This window comes from Lacerta agilis, chromosome 5, assembly GCF_009819535.1.
Source record: "Lacerta agilis isolate rLacAgi1 chromosome 5, rLacAgi1.pri, whole genome shotgun sequence".
In the NCBI taxonomy this organism is placed as follows: domain Eukaryota; kingdom Metazoa; phylum Chordata; class Lepidosauria; order Squamata; family Lacertidae; genus Lacerta; species Lacerta agilis.
The window spans coordinates 66,029,664-66,049,911 of record NC_046316.1 but is presented as its reverse complement, the minus strand read 5'-3'; the positions used below and the strand labels follow the sequence as shown (position 1 = coordinate 66,049,911).

The 20,248-nt window shown below is 40.3% G+C and overlaps 1 protein-coding gene across 1 annotated transcript in view; it reads left to right on the top strand.

The window, feature by feature from the left end:
• EPHA4 (EPH receptor A4) overlaps window positions 1–19,977 on the top strand; it is a 152,027-nt gene extending 132,050 nt beyond the window's left edge. Inside the window, exons 14-18 of the mRNA XM_033150247.1 lie at window positions 2,765–2,914; window positions 6,876–7,069; window positions 11,594–11,749; window positions 12,071–12,955; window positions 17,383–19,977. Coding sequence (XP_033006138.1) covers window positions 2,765–2,914; window positions 6,876–7,069; window positions 11,594–11,749; window positions 12,071–12,185 — 615 coding nt within the window. The 3' untranslated portion in view covers window positions 12,186–12,955; window positions 17,383–19,977. The remainder of the gene's footprint in view (window positions 1–2,764; window positions 2,915–6,875; window positions 7,070–11,593; window positions 11,750–12,070; window positions 12,956–17,382) is intronic.
• Window positions 19,978–20,248: the final 271 nt, after the last annotated feature.

The following is a 20,248-nucleotide window of genomic DNA, read 5'->3' as shown; positions in this document are numbered from 1 at the left end:
GGTTTTAGTCATCAGCATGTAAAGTCTAATGAGGCAAATACTGCAGCTTGTAAAGCAATATCCTGATGATCACAAACATCCTTGAAGTTTATACACATCAGGATAAAAGGAGGTACAAGGTTTATAATGTAGATTTGTAATTTTTGTTAGATGTTTTGCCTTTAAATGCCTGCAATTCTCCATCTGTTCTCCCAAGTGCAGAGATTGTTAGGAAACCCAGTTTGTGCTGTTTAATTCTCACATTTCCCCTGTAATGAACATGCAGTTCATTAAATTTGGGGGGGTGGGTGGGTGTGCAATTTGCCTTGTGAGTGTTTAATGCTGTCCAGCCCTGCAATTTCCCACTAACAAGGGCAGTGGGGTTTTGAGCCAAGACAGATTTCGAGAGAGCTGTGTTCAAACAGAAGGGCAGGAGGCAAAGCATTGAAAAGCCTCCCTTTCAATTTGGCGAGTGCAAATATAGTAAAGTGTTTTCCCTTCCAACAGAACTACAACAAATATCTATAATTTGCATCACAGTACATTGTCTTGTTTTGGTATCACTATTCAGGACAATTTGGATGAGTTCCACGGTTGAGTAACCAGAAGGAATCTCAAATTATAATTGTTCTTTTTAAAAAAGCAACAACAACCACCCGTTAATACTATTGAAAGCCGAGTCAATCATAAGGGTTCTGTTTGTTAAATGGACTTTTATTCATTGCTATATTAAATGAAAGAAGCTGTAACTTGGCCACCATTCAGAGGCACTGAAAACCATGAGTGCAAGAAATCTACATGTGTTCTCATGATTTCCTGCAGCAGCTACCATCACCAATGTGTTAGGCTGTTTTTCAGCCAACCCCAATTTGATGGTTCTCAGCCAAAGCCTGCTTGTTGTGTTGCCTCTGGGACTGGTAGGAATGCTCCCACGAGATCTCATGCGGCAATCCAACTTCCCTCAAGATCTCACGAGAGCATCCCCACCGTACCCACATATAGTTAAATTTGTGCAAATTAAATGTGTGTAAGATGTGGGGATACTGTGTAAAACAATAGCACTGTATCTAAGACAGATTCCACTGCTTACACCTTTTCAATCTTTGGGAACTCCTATTTACACTTTACATCTCCTTGTTCTTTAGAGTTTAGACAGTTACTGATTTATAAGAAGAATTTACTTAGGACCTTTTGATAAGGGTGTTTGTTTGTTTGTTTGAAAGAAGAAAAGATTAAAGTTCATTTGATTAGCCCTATTCACATATCTCTTGACATTCTCAAATAATTCTAAAAGGTTGCCGAGCCTTGACAGTTCCTCCTCCTCAAGTGTTGTCCAGTAAGACTAGGTCTTCTAATATATAAATTTGGAGTTCCATGTTGTTTAAGGGACAAGTCCTTTATGGCATCATGAAATCACCCCAAGGGTCACAAACTAGTTATCAAAGATGTTTGGGGGGTTTTTTGTGATAGTGGCACGTGGGGAATGAATGCAAATTTTGCAAGCTTTCATGGGAGCACCATATTGAAGCCATAGAAGGCATATATGGGAGAACGGGTGCAGGGTGGAAAGAGAGAGAGAAAAGCAGAAATATGAGATCATTAGCTATGATAGAAATCATGAAGGCATACTGGGGGGTGGGAAATGATCTGCAGCAATAAACACAATCTTTGGGTTTTTTTAATGACTTTCTGCAAATGGAACTGCAGAAAACCTAAAACTCAATTAAGAACACCTTGTTCATTAGCATAAACAAAAGGAGAAATCTTTTTTCTTTCTTTCAAGAGAAGCAAAATCAAATAATGAAGATGGTATTACTTTTAAGCCATTACTAAATTACTAATGATTTGATTAGACATGCTTCACAACAGCAGCTCCCAAATGTTTTACTTATGAGCAAATAGTGTATGTGCTCAAAAAGCACTTCAAGATATATGACTTTGGACAATTTGTTCACCAGTTATGGACAGATTCCAGAGTTCTCTGATAAGTGTGGGCTGCAGCTAAAGACATATATGTTGAAGAACTGGACAAACAAGCCTAGCAGTAGCAACAGACACCCAAGATCACATTAGCAAAGCTCTTGCATTCATAGCAAGTATCTAAATATTAAGTATGCAGTTATAATCCTGTGACCGATACTTTGTGAACTCCTAGCTGCATTAATCTAGCCTTAAGAAGTGGAATACTTACGTGCTGGTAATAATATTCCAGTTTCCTGGTTCCCATACCTGTGACCAAAAAGCCAATGGATGACATTCCCTTCTTTGTTAGAAACAGCATTGGACCAGTTTTGTGTGCGTGGTTTGTACAATTAAAAAATAAATAAATCTGTGCCAGGATAACCTAAATTTTGAAATAAAAAAGCAGATTTCCACAACCTGTATAAATTATGCAGATTAATGCATAATCTTGCTCTCCCCCCCCCCCCAATAATATAGTCTGCTCTGCTTGTCATGGGAAGAGGCAAAGACCTGCGAAGCCCAAACAACTTAAAATTTTATTCAGCATTTTCTACACCACATGTTTTCAAGACCACTGGTTCAACCATAAAGACTGGAAACTTGATTTTTAAAAATTTATTTTAAAGATACTGATATTTGGAGGAGCTATGTCCATATGTGAATATTTTCTCTGTAGGCTGAATTGACATGTAATTTTTGTGATATTTCTTTTCAATCTTCTCATGAACACCACCCTATTGCTTTGATAAATGATGATGTATAACGTTGGCATAAACCTAAAGTGCCTGCTTTTATAGAAATGCCTTTGTTGATTTATTTGCAGGGTGGGAAGATTCCCATCAGGTGGACTGCACCAGAAGCAATTGCCTATCGTAAATTTACATCAGCTAGTGATGTCTGGAGTTACGGAATTGTAATGTGGGAAGTGATGTCCTATGGAGAGAGGCCTTATTGGGATATGTCCAATCAAGATGTAAGTGTTCTTCACCTTCATCTAAATACTGCCATTGTTAGACCTGGCTATCTGATATCAGTAACTGCATTCCTGCACACGTGTACTCTTAAATACGTTTCATTAGGCATGGGATTGCTGCCGAAAATGTCATCTGGGGGCTGTTCATTTGATGTTTCCTCAGGCAGTTGGGGACTGAGTCTGAATGGCTCAAAACGTGGCTAGGGTTGCTTATCCAATGGAATAAACACGCTGCTAAAGACAGCAATAAAACAGCAGAATTATTACAGGCAGCTGATGGTTTTCTCAAGAACTGATGGCTTGAGCTCCCTAGCCTGGGTATTTCTTCCTCATAGTCCACTGCTTCTGGGAGCAACATTTGTAAGGTCTTAGTAAAAAAAAAAAATCAAGGAAATAAGAGGTGGATTCCTCTTATTGCAGTGCTGCAAAAATGCTACCAGACCCAATAGGACTCTGGATAAATTCAGGTGACCTTTTAGCACACCGTAGCTTCCCATAATATGCATGTAATCAGCTGATGCACTAGCAGTCTCTATCTTCCTGCAAAGCAGTAAGTATTCTTTTGCCATCAGCTGAATTAAAATGTATGGTAAAGTAAGTTGTCTTTCCACCCTCTGTGTCAGAATTGTTGCTCCAAAGACAGGACTGTGAACTTCTGAATTAATATGAGACAAAGTCCTATGTGATTGGCCCATCTTTCATGGTTGCATAATTTGCACACTGCCCCCAGTCATTATGACAATGCATCATTTAGGAGCAGCTCCCACCCAGCTTGGAGACTGCCTCTGAGGGACACCATTGTGAAGGTGGATGGAATCTACTATTTGCATGCATCACTTCTTTTTTGAAGTCAAACCTCTCCATAGTCTCTTGGGGTGGTGGGGGAATAAAATATTAGAAATATATTTGCCATATCTAACAATCCTGGAGCTGTCTACAGAGGGGGAGGGAGCTGCTCCTTTCTTGAGGTCCCGGCCATTGAAGATTTGACCTTCTAGTGTCAATACTAGTGGGAAGGGTTAGCTGCTACAAAGATGTCATTTCACAGTGTAACTTTCACCACTAGAAATTAATATGTTTGTGGAGAGGGAAACTGTTGTGGAGAGAGAATGGAATGGGGTATCCTGGGAAACGGCATGCAGACTGGGTGAAACACTGAAGCAGAGTATTCTACACAGCCACATTTGGTCGTAAGTCGTGTGTGTGTGTGTGTGTGTGTGTGTGTGTACATTTGTCTGTAGTTTTGCTTCATGCCACGTGAAAGCATTGGAATGAGTTTCAACTCTTGCAAATGGAACCTCAGAAAGGGAAAGCATTTATCCATTTGCAAAGCATTTCAGGTATTCTATCGTGGAAAGCAAATTGTTAATATTGATTCTGTACCACAATTTCCCACTTGAGGATCCGTTAAGAATACATCAGTAAAACTGGTTTTCCAATTAAGGGTAAATATTTCAAACCCTAGTGTAGGTTTACATTCATATTTTTCAACCAATAATTGCACAAAGAATTTCATTGGGAACATGTGATATTATTATTATTGTGCAAAAGGTTTAAGCAATAACAACAATAGAAGATATGTCCTTGGGGGACATTAAAAAGCAGCTTTAGTAAATGACCCCTTGTAAATTATGCAACTCTCTTTAACTGTACCATCTGGCCTCCTTCAGTTCATTCCAAGAGGGAGTTAATAAAATTCCTGCTATTGTAGAATAGTCCTGAAGAAAAAGATGAAGAGGAATCTAATATATAGCAGAACATTTTAGAAAAGGACGACAGTCCGGTGAAAATGAGATATAACCTTTACCAGGAGGATTTATAAGCAGATTAACATTTCTTCCGTCCTCGATCTAGAGATATGAAACACTGAACACTTTAGTTCGAGGCAGGAAGCTGCATAATACTCACCCACCTTCTTTTGTATAACTGAAAAGTTTCCAACATTGTTTACATGTGGATGGCATTGAAGCTGAAAAGAGATTTCCTTTTAATTTCCTTCAGATGTGGAATATATTTCAGGAGGGCCCACAGCTCGGCGGCCGAGTACATGGTTTGCATGTGTAAGATCCCAGACTCAATTGCTCGCCTCTCCAGTTAAAGCTGAGATAGGGAGGCCACAGCCCTCCAGAAGTTACTGCATTCCCATCAGCCCCAAACAGAATGGTCACTGTGAAGGGAGTTGGCGTCCAATAGCACCAAGAGGGCTCTAAGTCCCCCATCCCTGAGTTAAAGGATCGCAAGTAGAAGATCTGGAATAGAGCTGACACTTTTCAGAGCAGGCAAGCTTTAGCTCAGAATAAACAAAAAGGCACTAAGCAGTTAGCATGAAAACAAAGCTTCAGATGTTCTCCGGAAACATCATGAGCTTTTAGTAACAAAATGGAATTCGGAGCAATGTTGAATTAGGTTTGCTGGTGCTTTTTATGTCCTCTTGCCCATGAGAGAGCAAGAAGAATGCCCACATTAATTGGGCCAGTGATGTAGCTATGACGCCTTCTGCTAGTGGAGGCAAATGAGAAGCTATGCAGCTCACGTCACACAGATTGTCACATAGATAAAGAAATACTGCACAGTGGCTGTAAGCAGGAGGAATATACATCTTTCTCCATGCAATTAGAATGCAAATAAGGCTTGGAAAGTTATTAATTTTGTGGTTCTGAATAGGGTAGGGTTGGTAGCCTTGGAGACGACACTCTTCTCTGTTTGCCTTAATGCCTAGTGGCAATGGAAGTAGGAGTCCACGTTGCTTGCCTTTGTGCCTTACCCCGACACTTGTGAAACCAGTTGTATGGTTGTGTGAATCAATGTGTGTGGCCAATTAATCTTGCTTCTCTCTGTAAAGACTACCAACAAGAGTGCCCATTAGTGCCAACTGTGACGGGGTGAAGGGTTGCGAACTGGGTAGACCGGGCTGTGAGGAACTGGATCTTGATTATGCATGAGCTTATTCTACATAGGTTTGCCAAATAGGCAGTATGTGATAATGAGCCATATGTATGGAAGGGTTTATGGTGTCCTTTATACAGACAGGTTTTGGATCCTGTTGGATACTGTTTATAATTACACACTTTCAAGTGACACAGTAGGCCAGTTTGCAGCTGGCCTTTGTGGGTGCAGAACAGCCCAAGGCAATTTCCCCTCTCACATTGCACGGGAGACAGACAGATTTAGGGAAGGGAAAACAGGACCAGGTGTTCCTGGCAGTGGAATGGAGCTGAGCTATGACAAGGGGAAACAGTAATACCGTCCGGTCGGTATCTGGGACATATGGGCATTGTTGACAACTTCAGGAAATCTCATTTTGGTTCTACTTCCAAAATGATCGGCTCTCAGTAAAGCAACAAAAGTCTTAATGTGTGATGTGCTCATCTACCTGTCTGTATATTTAGTCATCCAGTCTGCGATACTAAACCCACTTTCCTGGGAACAAGCTCCATTAAACTCAGTGTAACTTACAACGTAATCCTAATCATGTCTTCTTGGAAGAAAGTCCTACTGAATACAGTAGGGCCTACTCCCAGGTAAACGGGGTTGGGATTATACCCTTTCTTCTGAGTAGACATGTTAGAGGATTGCTCCATTGAATTCATTTCCTTCCCTAGTTTCTAATTTGGAAGGTATTTGCTATGACAGGAGTTTTAGAAACAAAATCTAAAGCAAATAACATAACAATCATTTTTCTTCAATCTCAAGTTTAAAATGTAATACATTTAAAATGCCTCCTCTCTCCATTATTTTAATAATGCAAACTCTTAATTACAGTTTTCTGAAAAAGCAAACAATAAGTATTGGGAAGCCCAAAAATAACTGAAGCTTTTATACAAACATGTACTTACTGTTATTAAATGTGCACTTCCTTAAAATGCCAAACACCTTCAAGGTTACCCCCTTTTATAAGTATTAAATATATTGTTCTATTTAGCCCTCCTAAAATGCTGCCTTTCATTTGTTTGTTTGTTAGGTTATCAAAGCCATCGAGGAAGGGTATCGGCTGCCGCCCCCGATGGACTGCCCCATTGCTCTCCATCAGTTGATGTTGGACTGCTGGCAGAAGGAACGCAGTGACAGGCCTAAATTTGGACAGATTGTCAACATGCTAGACAAACTCATCCGCAACCCCAACAGCTTAAAGAGGACAGGCTCCGAAAACTCCAGGTCAGCTGCACTTTCTTAATGGTGATGGATGAGGGAATATATTGGTGGCGACAGGCAGCTGTAACTCACCTCAACTTCTTTGCTGAAACCGAAGTCTACTTCATAACGTTGGCCAGATTCTTTACACTTCCCACCCCCACCCCCGCTTCTGGTTTTTCTTTTTAAAGATTGCAGTCGAAAGACTGTTCCCCATTTGGGTTACGCTAGCATTCCATTGGTCCACTGTATGCAGGAAAGATCCTTACGGGATTTTGAAAGCGCAGTCTTTTTTTCTTTTCTTGTCTTTTTTCCTTCTTTATATTGCTGAGCTATGAGCTACGAGCCTGAACATTGTTATAATGTAAGGTTTAGGTAACTCTGAAAGTTCCTGCAAGATTGGCTTCTTTTCTAATTGGAAAGGGAGTAGGATACAAAATATGGAACTTTTATAAAGTTTTATTTATCCTCCTCAAGTCATCGACCACAACAGAAATGTAAGGCTTTTTTTAAAAAAAAGTGCAAGGCCTGTGTGTTGTTCTAATTTGAATAAATTAAGCAAAGCATTTTGTTTTTAATTAAGAAACAATTTGAAAACAGGGGGCAGAGGTTAATAATCCCCATCCCCAAATAAACTATACAAGTAAGAAACAGCAGTGGTGACTCTGTCATTACCTGCTCAGCAGTGAAGGCCAAACATAAAAGCTGGTCTTATTTGGGAGTAAGTCCTGTTAAATTCAGTATAATTTATTTCTGGGTAAATGTGCATGGGATATCACATTGCGTGAGACTAAAGTCATTTGGGGTTGTTGCCTATGTATGTAAGAAAGAAGTAGCTAATATGGGGTTGGATCCTAAGAACCGCTTGTGGAATGAAGTTGGTGGAAGGAACTCCTCCTGCTCTCTGTAGCTCCCAAAAATCTTCTCAGAAGATGCCTCTGCCCAATCACAGCCCCACCTCATTCAGGAGAGGCCACTAGTTCCCAGGCTCCTGTACATGGAAGGGAGGGCTATTACTGACTACAAGTCACAACGGCTATGTAGTACCTTCATTGTCTGAGGCAGCATAAATATCAGTTGCTGGTATTCACAAGAGGGCCAAGTGCTTTTGTGTTTGGGTCCTGCTTGCAGGCTTCTCGTAGGCATCTGCCTGGCCTCCTTGAGAACAGGATGCTGGAAAAGATGGATGTTTTGTCTCATCCAGCTGGACTCTTGCCTTCCTAAGATAGGGAAATTAGAGTATTTTGTGGGTCAACATTTATAGATCCCTCACAATTTCTTTTGCCAGTATTTGTGGCGAGGCTACTTACAGGTGAGGCAGGCTGCATTCGGTTGAGATGAACAGGAATAGAAGCATGGATCGTCATGCTTGCGGGCTCTTTATTTCTTAGCAGTTATTTGTCTGCTTAAAGAAAGGGGAAATTTCCCTCAAGTGCATAATCAATCATGTGTCTCCAGGAACAAGTTGTCATAGCTGGCCAGAGGCGAGATATGAAACAAAAAGAAAATATTCTAAAAATGACAGGGATCTTTCGCTGAGGGGAAACAACTATTGCATTTCTCTCAAATGAGACTTCTCTTACAAGTTCAGGTGTCATCAGAGGCCAGACCGTACTAGATTCAGCTGCTGACAGTCCGGTATCAAGGAAAAAAAGTGGTTTTTCATGTTTAAATGAGTATGCCCCTCGGTGACCATTGCTTACCATTTACATTACCAAAGACAGGTTATTAGCCCTCTGAGGCCACTATCCTCCTGTTTTCTCCAGATTGCTCTAATTGCATCTGGAGCCTGGGAAGTGTATCCCTCTGTCTGTGTTAAATTATTTAAGAGAGAGTGTGTCACATAATACCAACTGTTTAATCTCCTTCAGTTGTATTTGATCTTGGTCTGCTGATAAGCATAGATCTCTGACAACCATTAGCTACTACTGCAGTGTAGAATCTGATATTCATAGCTGATTTCCGCAAAGTGTCGAAAGTACCTTTTTACACGAAGACGCAGTGCAAAGCAAAAGATGTCTGTTTGCACTTTCACGTAGATCTGTACAGCAAAAGCTACCAAATGAGTGCTCTTTTGTGACTGCCCATTGCTCACCTCTTTGATGCATGCTAAATATATCATCTGCAGAAAGGGGTGTGGTGGCTGTTAAGAATGAGAAATAGCATTGAAACAAGATGAGAGCAATCCTGGACAATAACTTATACAATGCCTTGAATACACCCAGTCTTTGATCTTATTGAAATAAATTAAAACAGCTTAAAAAAAAAAATCCCCACCGTCATCATCTTGAGATTTGAGTACGGTGCTATGGTCTATTCAAAACCAGTGCTGTGTGCAGAGGGTGTGAAAAAAACAGCCTATATTAATAGATGTGTTGATGATGTTAAGATCCTACAGATAATCTGAACTGGAACACGAACACACATTCCACAAAACAAAGATCAAAGACACCATTATTCTGTGCCAAACACACGTCAATCAGAAACTGATTGATTAAAGTGAATTAACTCCTTGCCACCCCAGCTTTCAGTGTGCCAGGTTGAAGCCTTCCTTAAGTTCTCAGCTTCCAAACTATATGAGAGCACATAGTTCCACTAGTGACGTTTCAGTTCTATTGAATTAAGATCTTATTTTCCATGGTAGACAAGAAGTACATGGGGAGAGGCTGATTCTGTCACAGTAGATTGTTTCCCATTTAAGACCTCATTTACTTTTCAAAGTGTTATGGATGAAACAGGCCTCTGTATCCTGCGTTGCATTCTTGGGGGATCAAACTGGTGCAGTCAGTTCTGCTGGTATAATAAATTCTAGGGAAAGGTTGGGTAGGCATCTTCTGGAAATGCTTAATTAAATGGTATCCTGCATTGATGAACAAGTTTACACCAGACTGCCTGTGCAGGCAGTTTCATTTCGGGTCTCTGCGCACCACAGATTAATGTGGCAACAGGCACTTCTGACCTAATTCCATTTTTTAATTATTCATCCTAAGCCGAAGGCTTTTGCACATAGACAGAATTTCTCTGCAAATCATGGGTTCTGACTGTCCCCAGTGGATAACATAGCACTTAGCATGTGTCTGGAGCCTTTTACAGATAGATCAGCTAGTTTTCTGGCAGCAATCATGGTAGCACATTGTTCATCTATGGTAAGAAATGTCACTTCTGGACATTTGCAGCTGTGTGCATGAAACCCCAGATCAGTTCTTAAGATCTCCACATGAATGCACCCTTGAATGCAATGTATCACGGGGAGAAAAATTAGGAGAGCGTTAATTGGCCTTGAGGACATCCCTAATAGTCTGAACCCATTATGGTGTCTCTGCATACAAGCTGGGCCACAGGGTGTATGATGACATTGTAATGGCATTGCAGATACATTACAGTATCACAAATGTTTAAAAAAACGAGATGTGTGAGACTTTACAGATTGTTCCCCAAAGGGACTGAAACCGTTACCCTCATCAGACAGAACCGTAGTAACCGTCTTTGTCAACAGCTTGGTACCAGTTTACTTGAAGGATTGTCCTTCTCCATGTATGCCCGCTCAACCACTTTGCTGTGTGGAACATGATATCCATTTGGCACTTGAAATCAGTCAGTCTTTTAGCTTGGCAGCACCTACACTTGGGAACTCATTGCCTCTTGACATCAGGCAGGTTCCTTTGCTGTACTCTTTTCAGCACCTGCTAAAAACAGTTTAGCTCCCAGAGCCTATCCAAATGTGTAGAAGTTGACACATTTTAATCTGTTTTCATGCTAACTGTTGGTTTTAATGATATTTAGGTTCTTTTTTTAAAAAAATGCCTGTGTTTAACTTTTATTTTCCATTACAATTCAAATGTGTGGAGTTGTGTTCTTGCTTTTTTGAAAACCACTTAGAGGTTCTATCTACAATCAAATGGTACATAAATTTTGTTAAAGAAATAAAATAAACAGTGGCTCACCTTTCTACCATCTAGCAGAAAAGCAGTGCATTCTGGAAAAACCTTTTCTTTTTTAAAAGGGACCTCACTTAGGATTCGATATATAGAAACAAATGTGTTTGCAATGCTCCCCACAATATTTTCACCTACATTTTCATATCTGTCTCTGTGTATACATATTGCAGGAAGCACCTAAATTACACAATGTGACTGTGTAAATATAGTCCTTAAGTGTTTTGGAACTTTTTGCCATATGTATTTGTGTGGGAAACTTATTGCATATTTGTTTATTCACAGTATTTATATTCTGCTGTTCAGGTAGAGCTCACAAAGTAGTTTGCAGAAGATTATTATAACTATAATCACTGAGGGGGGAAAGTTACAATAGACAACTTGTTTATTTAGAAAAAGCTGTTATTGCTTCTTCTCACTCCCCTCAGGGCAATATGGTTCTGCAGAAGCCCCTGTGGTGGTAGTTGAGGGCGCTTGTTTCTTACAAATCTCTAGGATTCTATGCCTCTCTTATCTGTACTGAGCACTGATTATGCAATATAAAGTCTGGCTGGGTTTTTGTTCCTGTTGCTGTGACATCTTTTTAATCGTGTTCTTCTGCTGTTGTTCCTAGACCTAATACAGCTCTGTTGGATCCAAGTTCTCCTGAATTCTCAGCTGTAGTTTCCGTCGGCGATTGGCTCCAAGCTATTAAGATGGAGCGATACAAGGATAACTTCACAGCTGCCAGCTACACTACCCTAGAGGCTGTGGTGCATATGAACCAGGAGTAAGTACTCAGCGGTATAACAAAAAAACTGGTAAATCTGGATATTTAATCGGCTTCTTTTGCTTTGCACTGCATATCATTGCATCCATTACAATCTTAGAATGCCTTCAGTCGACAATGTGTGCCATTCCAAAATGCCCTTCAGCTGCTTTAATCAAGCATTAGTATACATTCACCTTGCTTTGCCTTCTTTTCTCCTTTTTTTGTGTATGTGCCTGTCTCAATATATTTTAATGGATTTTACTTAATATATATTTCACTGGATCCACTTCTGACAAAAAGTTTTCACCCTTCGGCTTCTTTCTTTTTTGATTCATGCAGCGACCTGGCAAGAATTGGAATTACCCCCATTGCACACCAGAATAAGATTCTGAGCAGTGTGCAGGCAATGAGGACCCAAATGCAACAGATTCACGGAAGAATGGTTCCTGTTTGAGCCAGTACTGAATGAACTCAAAACTCTTGAAATTAGTTTACCTCATCCATGCACTTTAATTGAAGAACTGCACTTTTTTTACTTCTCCTCGCCATTTGAAATAATAATAATAATAATAATAATAATAATAATTAAAAAAAAAAAAGATTTGCAGCGTCGATTGCTATATAAAGTTTGCCGGGAGTGTTGCGGGGAAGGGGACCTACAGAAATGACAGCCCGTCATTTGTGAACAGGCCTGGAACAAATTGTTTCTTGGAATATACTTCTGTGTTGATCGACATTATGTAATATACATGTATCTATATAACACCACATACAAGTTCTGATGCTGTGTTTGCTGCCAGATACTCTGCTTAAACGAAGGAAGGTACTGTTGTTCCCTCAACAGCCGCTGGGATTACAATCATTGTGTTTGGTCTGTGGGGTAAACCACAGTTATTCACCTTTTATTGGAATGAGGAATCTTCTGTACCAAGACATGTTGGCATATTCTGAGCATCAACGGTACGTTGCAGATACCTTGAGGGAAAATATCCTTTTGGCTGATCAGTGCCTCTCAATCGAAGATTCGGCCACTTCCAAGCTGAGACAGAGAGCAGTCTTTATGGATTACTGGATTATTATTTTTTGGAGGCTGGAGAGTTGCTTGAGGCTTATACCGATCATCATTTTTGAACACACATAAGTCAGCCATTCTTGACTCTGGATTTTCCAGACTTGCATCCTTTTGCCCTTCTAAGAGACAATTGATTGTGCAACGTTGAAAAGGTCAGTGGAACTATGGTTTTCCCCTTTGTGATAATGGTGGCTTTATTTCCTTATCAGTAATAAAAGAAAATGCACTGATGGGATGTAGCTAGTAAAATAACCTTTCCCCCTTTTTAATTTAGTAAGACAAATAGTCTAGATGTTTGTTTTCTACGCATCGTGGAGGGATTAAGATTTCATTAGTTGACTCCATCAACCAACACTAGAATATATGAAATATCTGCATTGGACGTCACTTTTATAGGTCTGTGTAGGATGAACTTTACACCACATTTTGTGGTGTGCAGATTACATGGTTCAATTCTGCTTGCATTGGGCTCTACACACATAGGTGCCTATTTAATTGTGATATCCAGCACATGACTCATATAGACCATGGCACATAAAGAAAAAAATGTTGACATGGGGGGAAACCACCAATGGCCTAGCAAAAATCTGTATTATTTTGCTACACCGGAAGCTTGACAGGAACCACACCCCCATCCTAAATTAATATGCTTATTTTATAAGCCAGTCCCACTAGCTACCTGTTCACTATGTGAAAATTCACTTATCTGAACGTAGAGCTTTATGCCCAGACATCGCTATACACTCCACAGATTCAGATATCTGAATAGATGGAGTTTGACCACTTCTTTACTTCCTTGCTTTTTTCTGCTTTGCTGGGGAAGTCATTTTCAGGCAGAAACCATGAAGGGCAGGAGGGCAGGTGCAATTTTTGGATGAATCAGGGAGCTGGAGAGATTGGACAAATAGGTTTTTGTCTTTCTTTTGCTGGTAGGCTGCAGCCTTTTCAGGAAGAAATTATGGAGGGGTTGGGGGAGAGATTGGACAAATCCCTGATTAGAAATGTTCCCATAGGAAATAATGTAAATTGTGGACTTGCTATGCGAATATTCACCTAATGAACAATTTCCAAGGAACACATCCAAGGGACCTGCATGTATTTATCCTTCTGAGAGTTGAAAAAGTGCTGTATGCTCCAGACTCACTTGCCAAACTGTTTAAATAAATCAGACTTAAAAAAATTAATAATAATCCTACTCTCTGCACTGTATGTTCCTTGCCTATTTTGAACAAATATTACACCAGCACAAGGAGTGCTGATGAAAGAGAAAATGTTTAATTTACAGCTGTGCCCACTTTTTACTTTGATCTGTCATTCAAAAGTGGTGCACAATCCGACTTCATCCGTGTTTATCTGGAAAACCCTCTCAGTTCAATGGAGCTCACTCCCAAAGAAGAGATTACAGCCTCAGATCCAGATCTTGGTTCATTTTGCAACCAGAAAAGTGTGCAGGAATGAAAGAGAATCAAACCTATTGATGATTTGGTGTAGAGAATATGAGTGTCATGAGGTGAAGCCACCTGCTAGAAGTATTTCAGCTGAGCTTATTATTTTGAGGATGGCAACATCACCTATTAGGTTTTCAGCTTTGATTTCCCCCTCTCTCTAGTCCTATCTACTCATGACAGCAGCTTCAGCACAAAAAGAGAATGACACTCAGGTTTGATTTGTTAGAAATCACTGCACTTATTTGGAAGCCAGGAGCACTGAGTGAATTGAACGAGTCAAACTTGCCATATTCCCAACGTCACTCTTGTCATTTTTTTGTCACTTGCAACAACAACTTACCAATTTTAACCACAAGCTTCCCCTATGAACTTGATTCTGAAAGCAAATGGTTGCGAACATGGGATGCTAAATTTGGATCCTGTCAAAAACTGTGACAGCTTAGTAAAACCTCTTTGCAGAATTACCCATAAAAGCTTTTTATTTTGAAGAATATGGAGGTGTGTGTTTCTGAAAGGTGACTTAAACAGTCATATTTTAACACATTTGCTGGTGAATGTTAGTCTTTGAGTTTTCCTGAAAATATTAAAGTCTTCCTCAGCCAAATAATAATGGAAGTCTGTCTCCCCCACTTTCTAAAACTTTTTCCAAAAAGCAGCTGGTGTGTGGGTATGTATGTTTGCATGAACATTCAGAATAGACAAAACAATTTAAAAAAAAAAATCCTTCCAGTAGCACCTTAGAGACCAACTAAGTTTTTTCTTGGTATGAACTTTCGTGTGCATGCACACTTCTTCAGATACACTGAAACAGAAGTCACCAGACCCTTATATATAGTGAGAGAGTGGGGAGGGGTGGTGGGAAGGGTGGTGGGAATGGGTGATCAGCTGATAGGTGTGGAAAATCTGTTGACGACTGTTAACGACTGCAGTTGGGCTTACAGGAAAAGGCAAGGGATGAGCTATAGCCATCTCACCTCTTGCCTTTTATTCTGTTTCAGTGTATCTGAAAAAGTGTGCATGCACACGAAAGCTCATACCAAGAACAAACTTAGTTGGTCTCTAAGGTGCTACTGGAAGGATTTTTTTTTTTTTACTATGGCAGACCAACACGGCTACCTACCTGTATTCAGAATAGAGTTAGACTCTGGGAGCTGGGCTTTTATAACACCCCCCCCCCCATGCTGTTAACCCCACTGAAAATTGTTTCCTCCAAGTTTCTGTGTTTTTTTTAACCCTAAAAGGACAAATAGCAACTTCACTGAGAGAGAGGAGATTTTTTTTACTGGGGAAAACAGCATGGGGTTAAAATTTCACCTCCACCATTCCAAATTATTTGACTCTCCAGGTTTCCCCCCTTATCAGACCTTGTTTAATTTTGTTTTGAAATGCAGAGAAATTTGGGGCATCTCTTCCCAACTTGCAGTGTTGTAAGCTATATACATATAGTCTTGTTTTGTTTTGAACATACTTGGCTGAACTAGGATACAGCCAAAGAATGATTATCATGGACAATGGACTAAACCATGATTTAGCACTATGTTTAAAAATCAGAATGGACCTGAGTAAGGCTTCAGTCACCCTCTCACATACAAACCCCTCTCCAAATCTTATGTGGCTGGGAAAAGGAATTTGCTAGTATGTATTTTCCTTTTCAAAGAAACCTGGCTTAGTGTTACACACAAATCAGAAATTGTGGTTTAGCACAAATTCTAGACAAACAATTCACCTTTGGCAATGTGAAGTTGGCTTATTATCAAATTCATCAGAGCTTGTTTTAAACCACTGTCTCTGATTCGTATCGAATCCTAAGAAAGGAATCTTTGAAATTAAACTTTAAAAAAAGCCCAAGGTGCCAGTGAGGTGTGAGGAAACTTTTTCACCCAATGGGCCAGATATTTATCTCCTCCAACCTGCTTTGGCAGGTGGGTAGAACCATCAACCTGTCAATCATCTGTCAAAATGATCCTGTCAAATGATCCTGTCAAAATGATCCTGCCCACGTGTTGAAATATGGGGATGAGGGGAGATATTGACCAAGCAGGACTGAACTTTCTGCCCACCGGCTGATGAGGAGGGAGTTCAATTCTGCTGTGTTTGGCTGCATAGCTGAATTCCACATGGGGAACGCACTGGTGCCGCTGATCATTGCAGAAAGCAGGATTGAACTCCCCACCCTCTACAGGCCAAGCCTTGACAGGAGTGCAGCCCTGCTTTCTGCAGGGATCAGCTGTGCGAGCAAGCAAATAAAGTATCAAATATTCAAAACAGGAGATAATGTCACTAATCTGTAGGCCCCTCTAGCACAGAAATATTGGGCAGTTCTAGGAACACAGCAGCAGGCTCACACATCCCTCCTCAGATTTCTAGGTTAGAGTAAACTCTCCTGTCTCCCCTATGCAGATCTGTGAACCTCAACACAAGATGCTGCCTTAAACAGTGTCCATCTAGCCTGGGATTATCTGGTACTGGCAGTGGCTTTCCAGGTCCTCAGGGGGAGATTCCTTTGTGTAAACAGGAGATTTCAGAGTATTGAATCTGGGACCTTATGAATGCAAGGCAATCATAAACTGCCCTACAGTAATGGCTATAATAATTCAAGCAGCAAGATGATAGTGAGGCTGAAAAAGGCATTCCAATCCTCATCCTAGCATTGGCTGCACAAAAATAGCAGGTCTTCCCTTGTGGACTTCCCATTTGAACCAATGTGGACCCTCTGATCATAATCTGAGACCCTTCTTTGTGAGCCTCTTCCACGAGAGGTCTAGAGGGGAGCAACATGAAAACAAGCCTTTTCTGTGTTGGCTCCCCATTTGCGGAATGCTCTCCCCAGGGAGGCTTGCCTGGCGCCTTCACTGCATTTCTTTAGGCACCAGGTGACAACATTTCTCTATAACCAGGACTTTACTGATTAACACTTTATGGCCTTCAAAATGTGTTTGTGGGAGGAGAGTTATTAGTTTGTTTTCGTTTTCATTTTATTATGTATTTTGTGTTCTTACTTTGTATGTTTATGTTGTGAACCGCCCTGTGATCTTTAGATGAAGGGTGGTATACAAAATAATAATAATAATAATAATAATAATAATAATAATAATAATAATAATAATATGGTGTTTGTATTTTTTAAATAGGGAAAATGGATCCTGCTTTCTTGGACTCAGCCCTTCCTGGTGCCCCTGTTGGCCTTGGAGGATAACAGGCCAGAGACAAAAGCCTTCCAGTGTCCCGGTTTACTCAGCACTGAAGATGGACTACATAAGCAGCATTGCTCCCTGAAGAGTGTCTCTTTGGCTTTCTTCTTTTTTTCTATTTTTTCGTTTTCTTTTTTTGTTGTCAGCAACAAAACTGAAAGATGAAATGGTCCAGATGCGGCTCTTTCATTGCCACTTGAGGAATGTACTGTATGAAAGCCCTACAGACTTCTCTTTCCTCGCTCCATTTATTTAATTTTTGTGTAAGTGCGTGTTCTCTCTCTTCCCCCCCCCTCCTGCATGTCACTGCTGCATCGGTATGAGTGCAAGTAGCAGAGCTCTACATGTCATAACGATGGACACCAGGGTTAGGTGCCGTAGCACAGAGCCCAGTTCACAAAAGCTGAGACTGTGTGGGACAGTGAAGTGATCCTTTACAGGGGGGGAAAAAGTGTGCCATTGCGATGATATCGATATTTTTTAATAGAATGGAAAATAACTTATTATCTCTTCCGGGAATGTGTGAGTGTACGTATGGCCTTGGGTGTGTGGGTGTGTGCTTCTGTGTTGCCTGTTGCCCAGGGCCACCTGTGAACGTGCAGATAGCATCTCAGAGAACTTGGCGGTTGTTGCTGAGCTGTTGAGTTTCCAGGCCAGTAGGTGAGCTATGCAACGGTGGCCAGAAAACACACACACTCCTGAATGTTACAGTCCTGTATCTTATTCATGTATTATGTAGCTGCCACACTAACCTTAACAAATAGTTATTCAGCCTAGAGCAGGGGCGCCTTCACTCGAGTTGTGGAGTGATCCATTGTGAGTTCCATAACTGTGATAAAGAATTCGATCGATGACCATTAGTCTTGTCGAGGCCTGTTCATTATCGAAGCAGCAGTACCTTAAGGGGGAAAGTAGGTGGAGATGAAGTCTTCATCCATCAGCGGGTTGTTTTGAACTGAACTATTAAATAGCCTTTTTTTTCTCCCCCGCCCTGGAAAAAAAAAAGCTTTGAGAGACTAGATGAACACAAACAGAAATATGCAATCCTTATAGAAGTAAATTACTCAGTGTGCCACCTGCAAGGAGTTTGGGGCCCATGAATGATTGTTGAGCAAAACTGTTTTATTTTCTCCCAAGTTAAAGAATACAAAAGGTTTGGAAGGTTTAAGCAAGGGATTTGCAAAAAAAATAAAAAAGCAACCCTTTCATGTTCCTCTCGTAGGTAAATTGCAATACAGTTGGCAATAAGTGGTAATGACCTACCAGTCCTATCTAGGAGAGTTTACAGAGTCTGGAGAGTTCACTGTTAATTTTCTGAAGACTGTTCTTGGAGGCGAGCTGAATGCAGGAGTCTGGGGAATGGACTGCCATTCCACATTTTGAGCTCAGCAGTTGATGTGCTCGACCTGCTTTCTGGTCACAGAAGACTCTTCCCTACTGAGATACAGCGCAGCACATCAAGCTGAAACAGGACAGCCAAACCTACATGCCTGGCGGGGGGAAATCAAGGAAAAGAATGTGTAAATATTGCATTTAAAATGCTTGGCATTGAATGAGGCCCTAAAACAGTTTCTCTGGAGTTTATTCTTCATCCTTGCTTCTCCCACCCGTCTGTTTCTTCCTTTCCCATTTCTAAGGTTACTTTTTTTTTTTTTGGTCTGATGAACACAAAATTGAAGATCAGTATTTCTTGGTTTGTGTAGCTGTGCTGATGGCAGGACACAGCACTGTCAAGGAGCCAGGGGGTATAAAGTGTTGTGAACTGCAAACCCAGCATTCTCGGATTGCAGTAAAGTGTACTAAACAGAGCTTGGATGGGTAGAAAGACACAACACACTAACAACCTAACAACAACCAGAAATTGATAGAGAACTGGCCTCCATTTCGTCCTGGTTAAAGATGAGGCATCAGCAGGACTCCAAATCAGCAAATCTCCATACATTAGAAAATTGTTCTGCTCACAACCCCACCAGTTGATGTTTGTCCAGGTTTCTTGCTGTATTAACTTTGTGATGGATCTATGTATTAAATATATATATATGTATAAAACAGAAAGAAGAAGAAGCTGGTTCTTGCCAGTAAACAGGACTTCAAAGCAGTATTTTTCTTTTACGTGACATTTTCATAACCAGAAAGAAAGCATCCTGAATACTAATTAGACAGATTTAAAAAAGAGAGAGAGTGCATTTATTTTTTGGTATCACTACAAGTGTGTTGGAATATGCAAGGACTGTGGTTAAAAAAAATTAGAATGTATGAGGCATATGATAATTTAGTCCATTCTGGGGAAGAAGAAGAAAATATTAACAATGCATTGCTTGGTTCGCAGATTTGAATGAAATCTTGGTTAGAAATATAGATTTTCTATTTTGTTTTTAATTTGTAATTTTTCCCTCGCCATCAATCTTAGGTACACATAACTTATGTCATTTATTTATGGTCTTTTATACCTAGTTTGTAAAATTGTAAAATAGCAAGCTAAATGCAAAAGTTTGCATTTGAAAATAATAAAGTAGTTGCTGTACAAATCTCAAATGTGATTCCTGTTATTAAATATAACTAGCATTCCCTGCTACTTTCAGGTCTGTACTGCAAAAAATCAAAGTATACTATTTTACTGAATGAGTAGAAGAGTCACAGCATTATCTTCGTTCGCACAATGTGAATCGGACCATATCACTACAAAAAATGTTTCTTGCGTATAGAAAGGTAGCATGTCAACGAGAAGTCTAGGTCAGAATTCTCAGCCTTGGTATCTGGTTTTCTGTGTGTAGATATTTATTTGATATAGAGAAAGGTTCAAGCA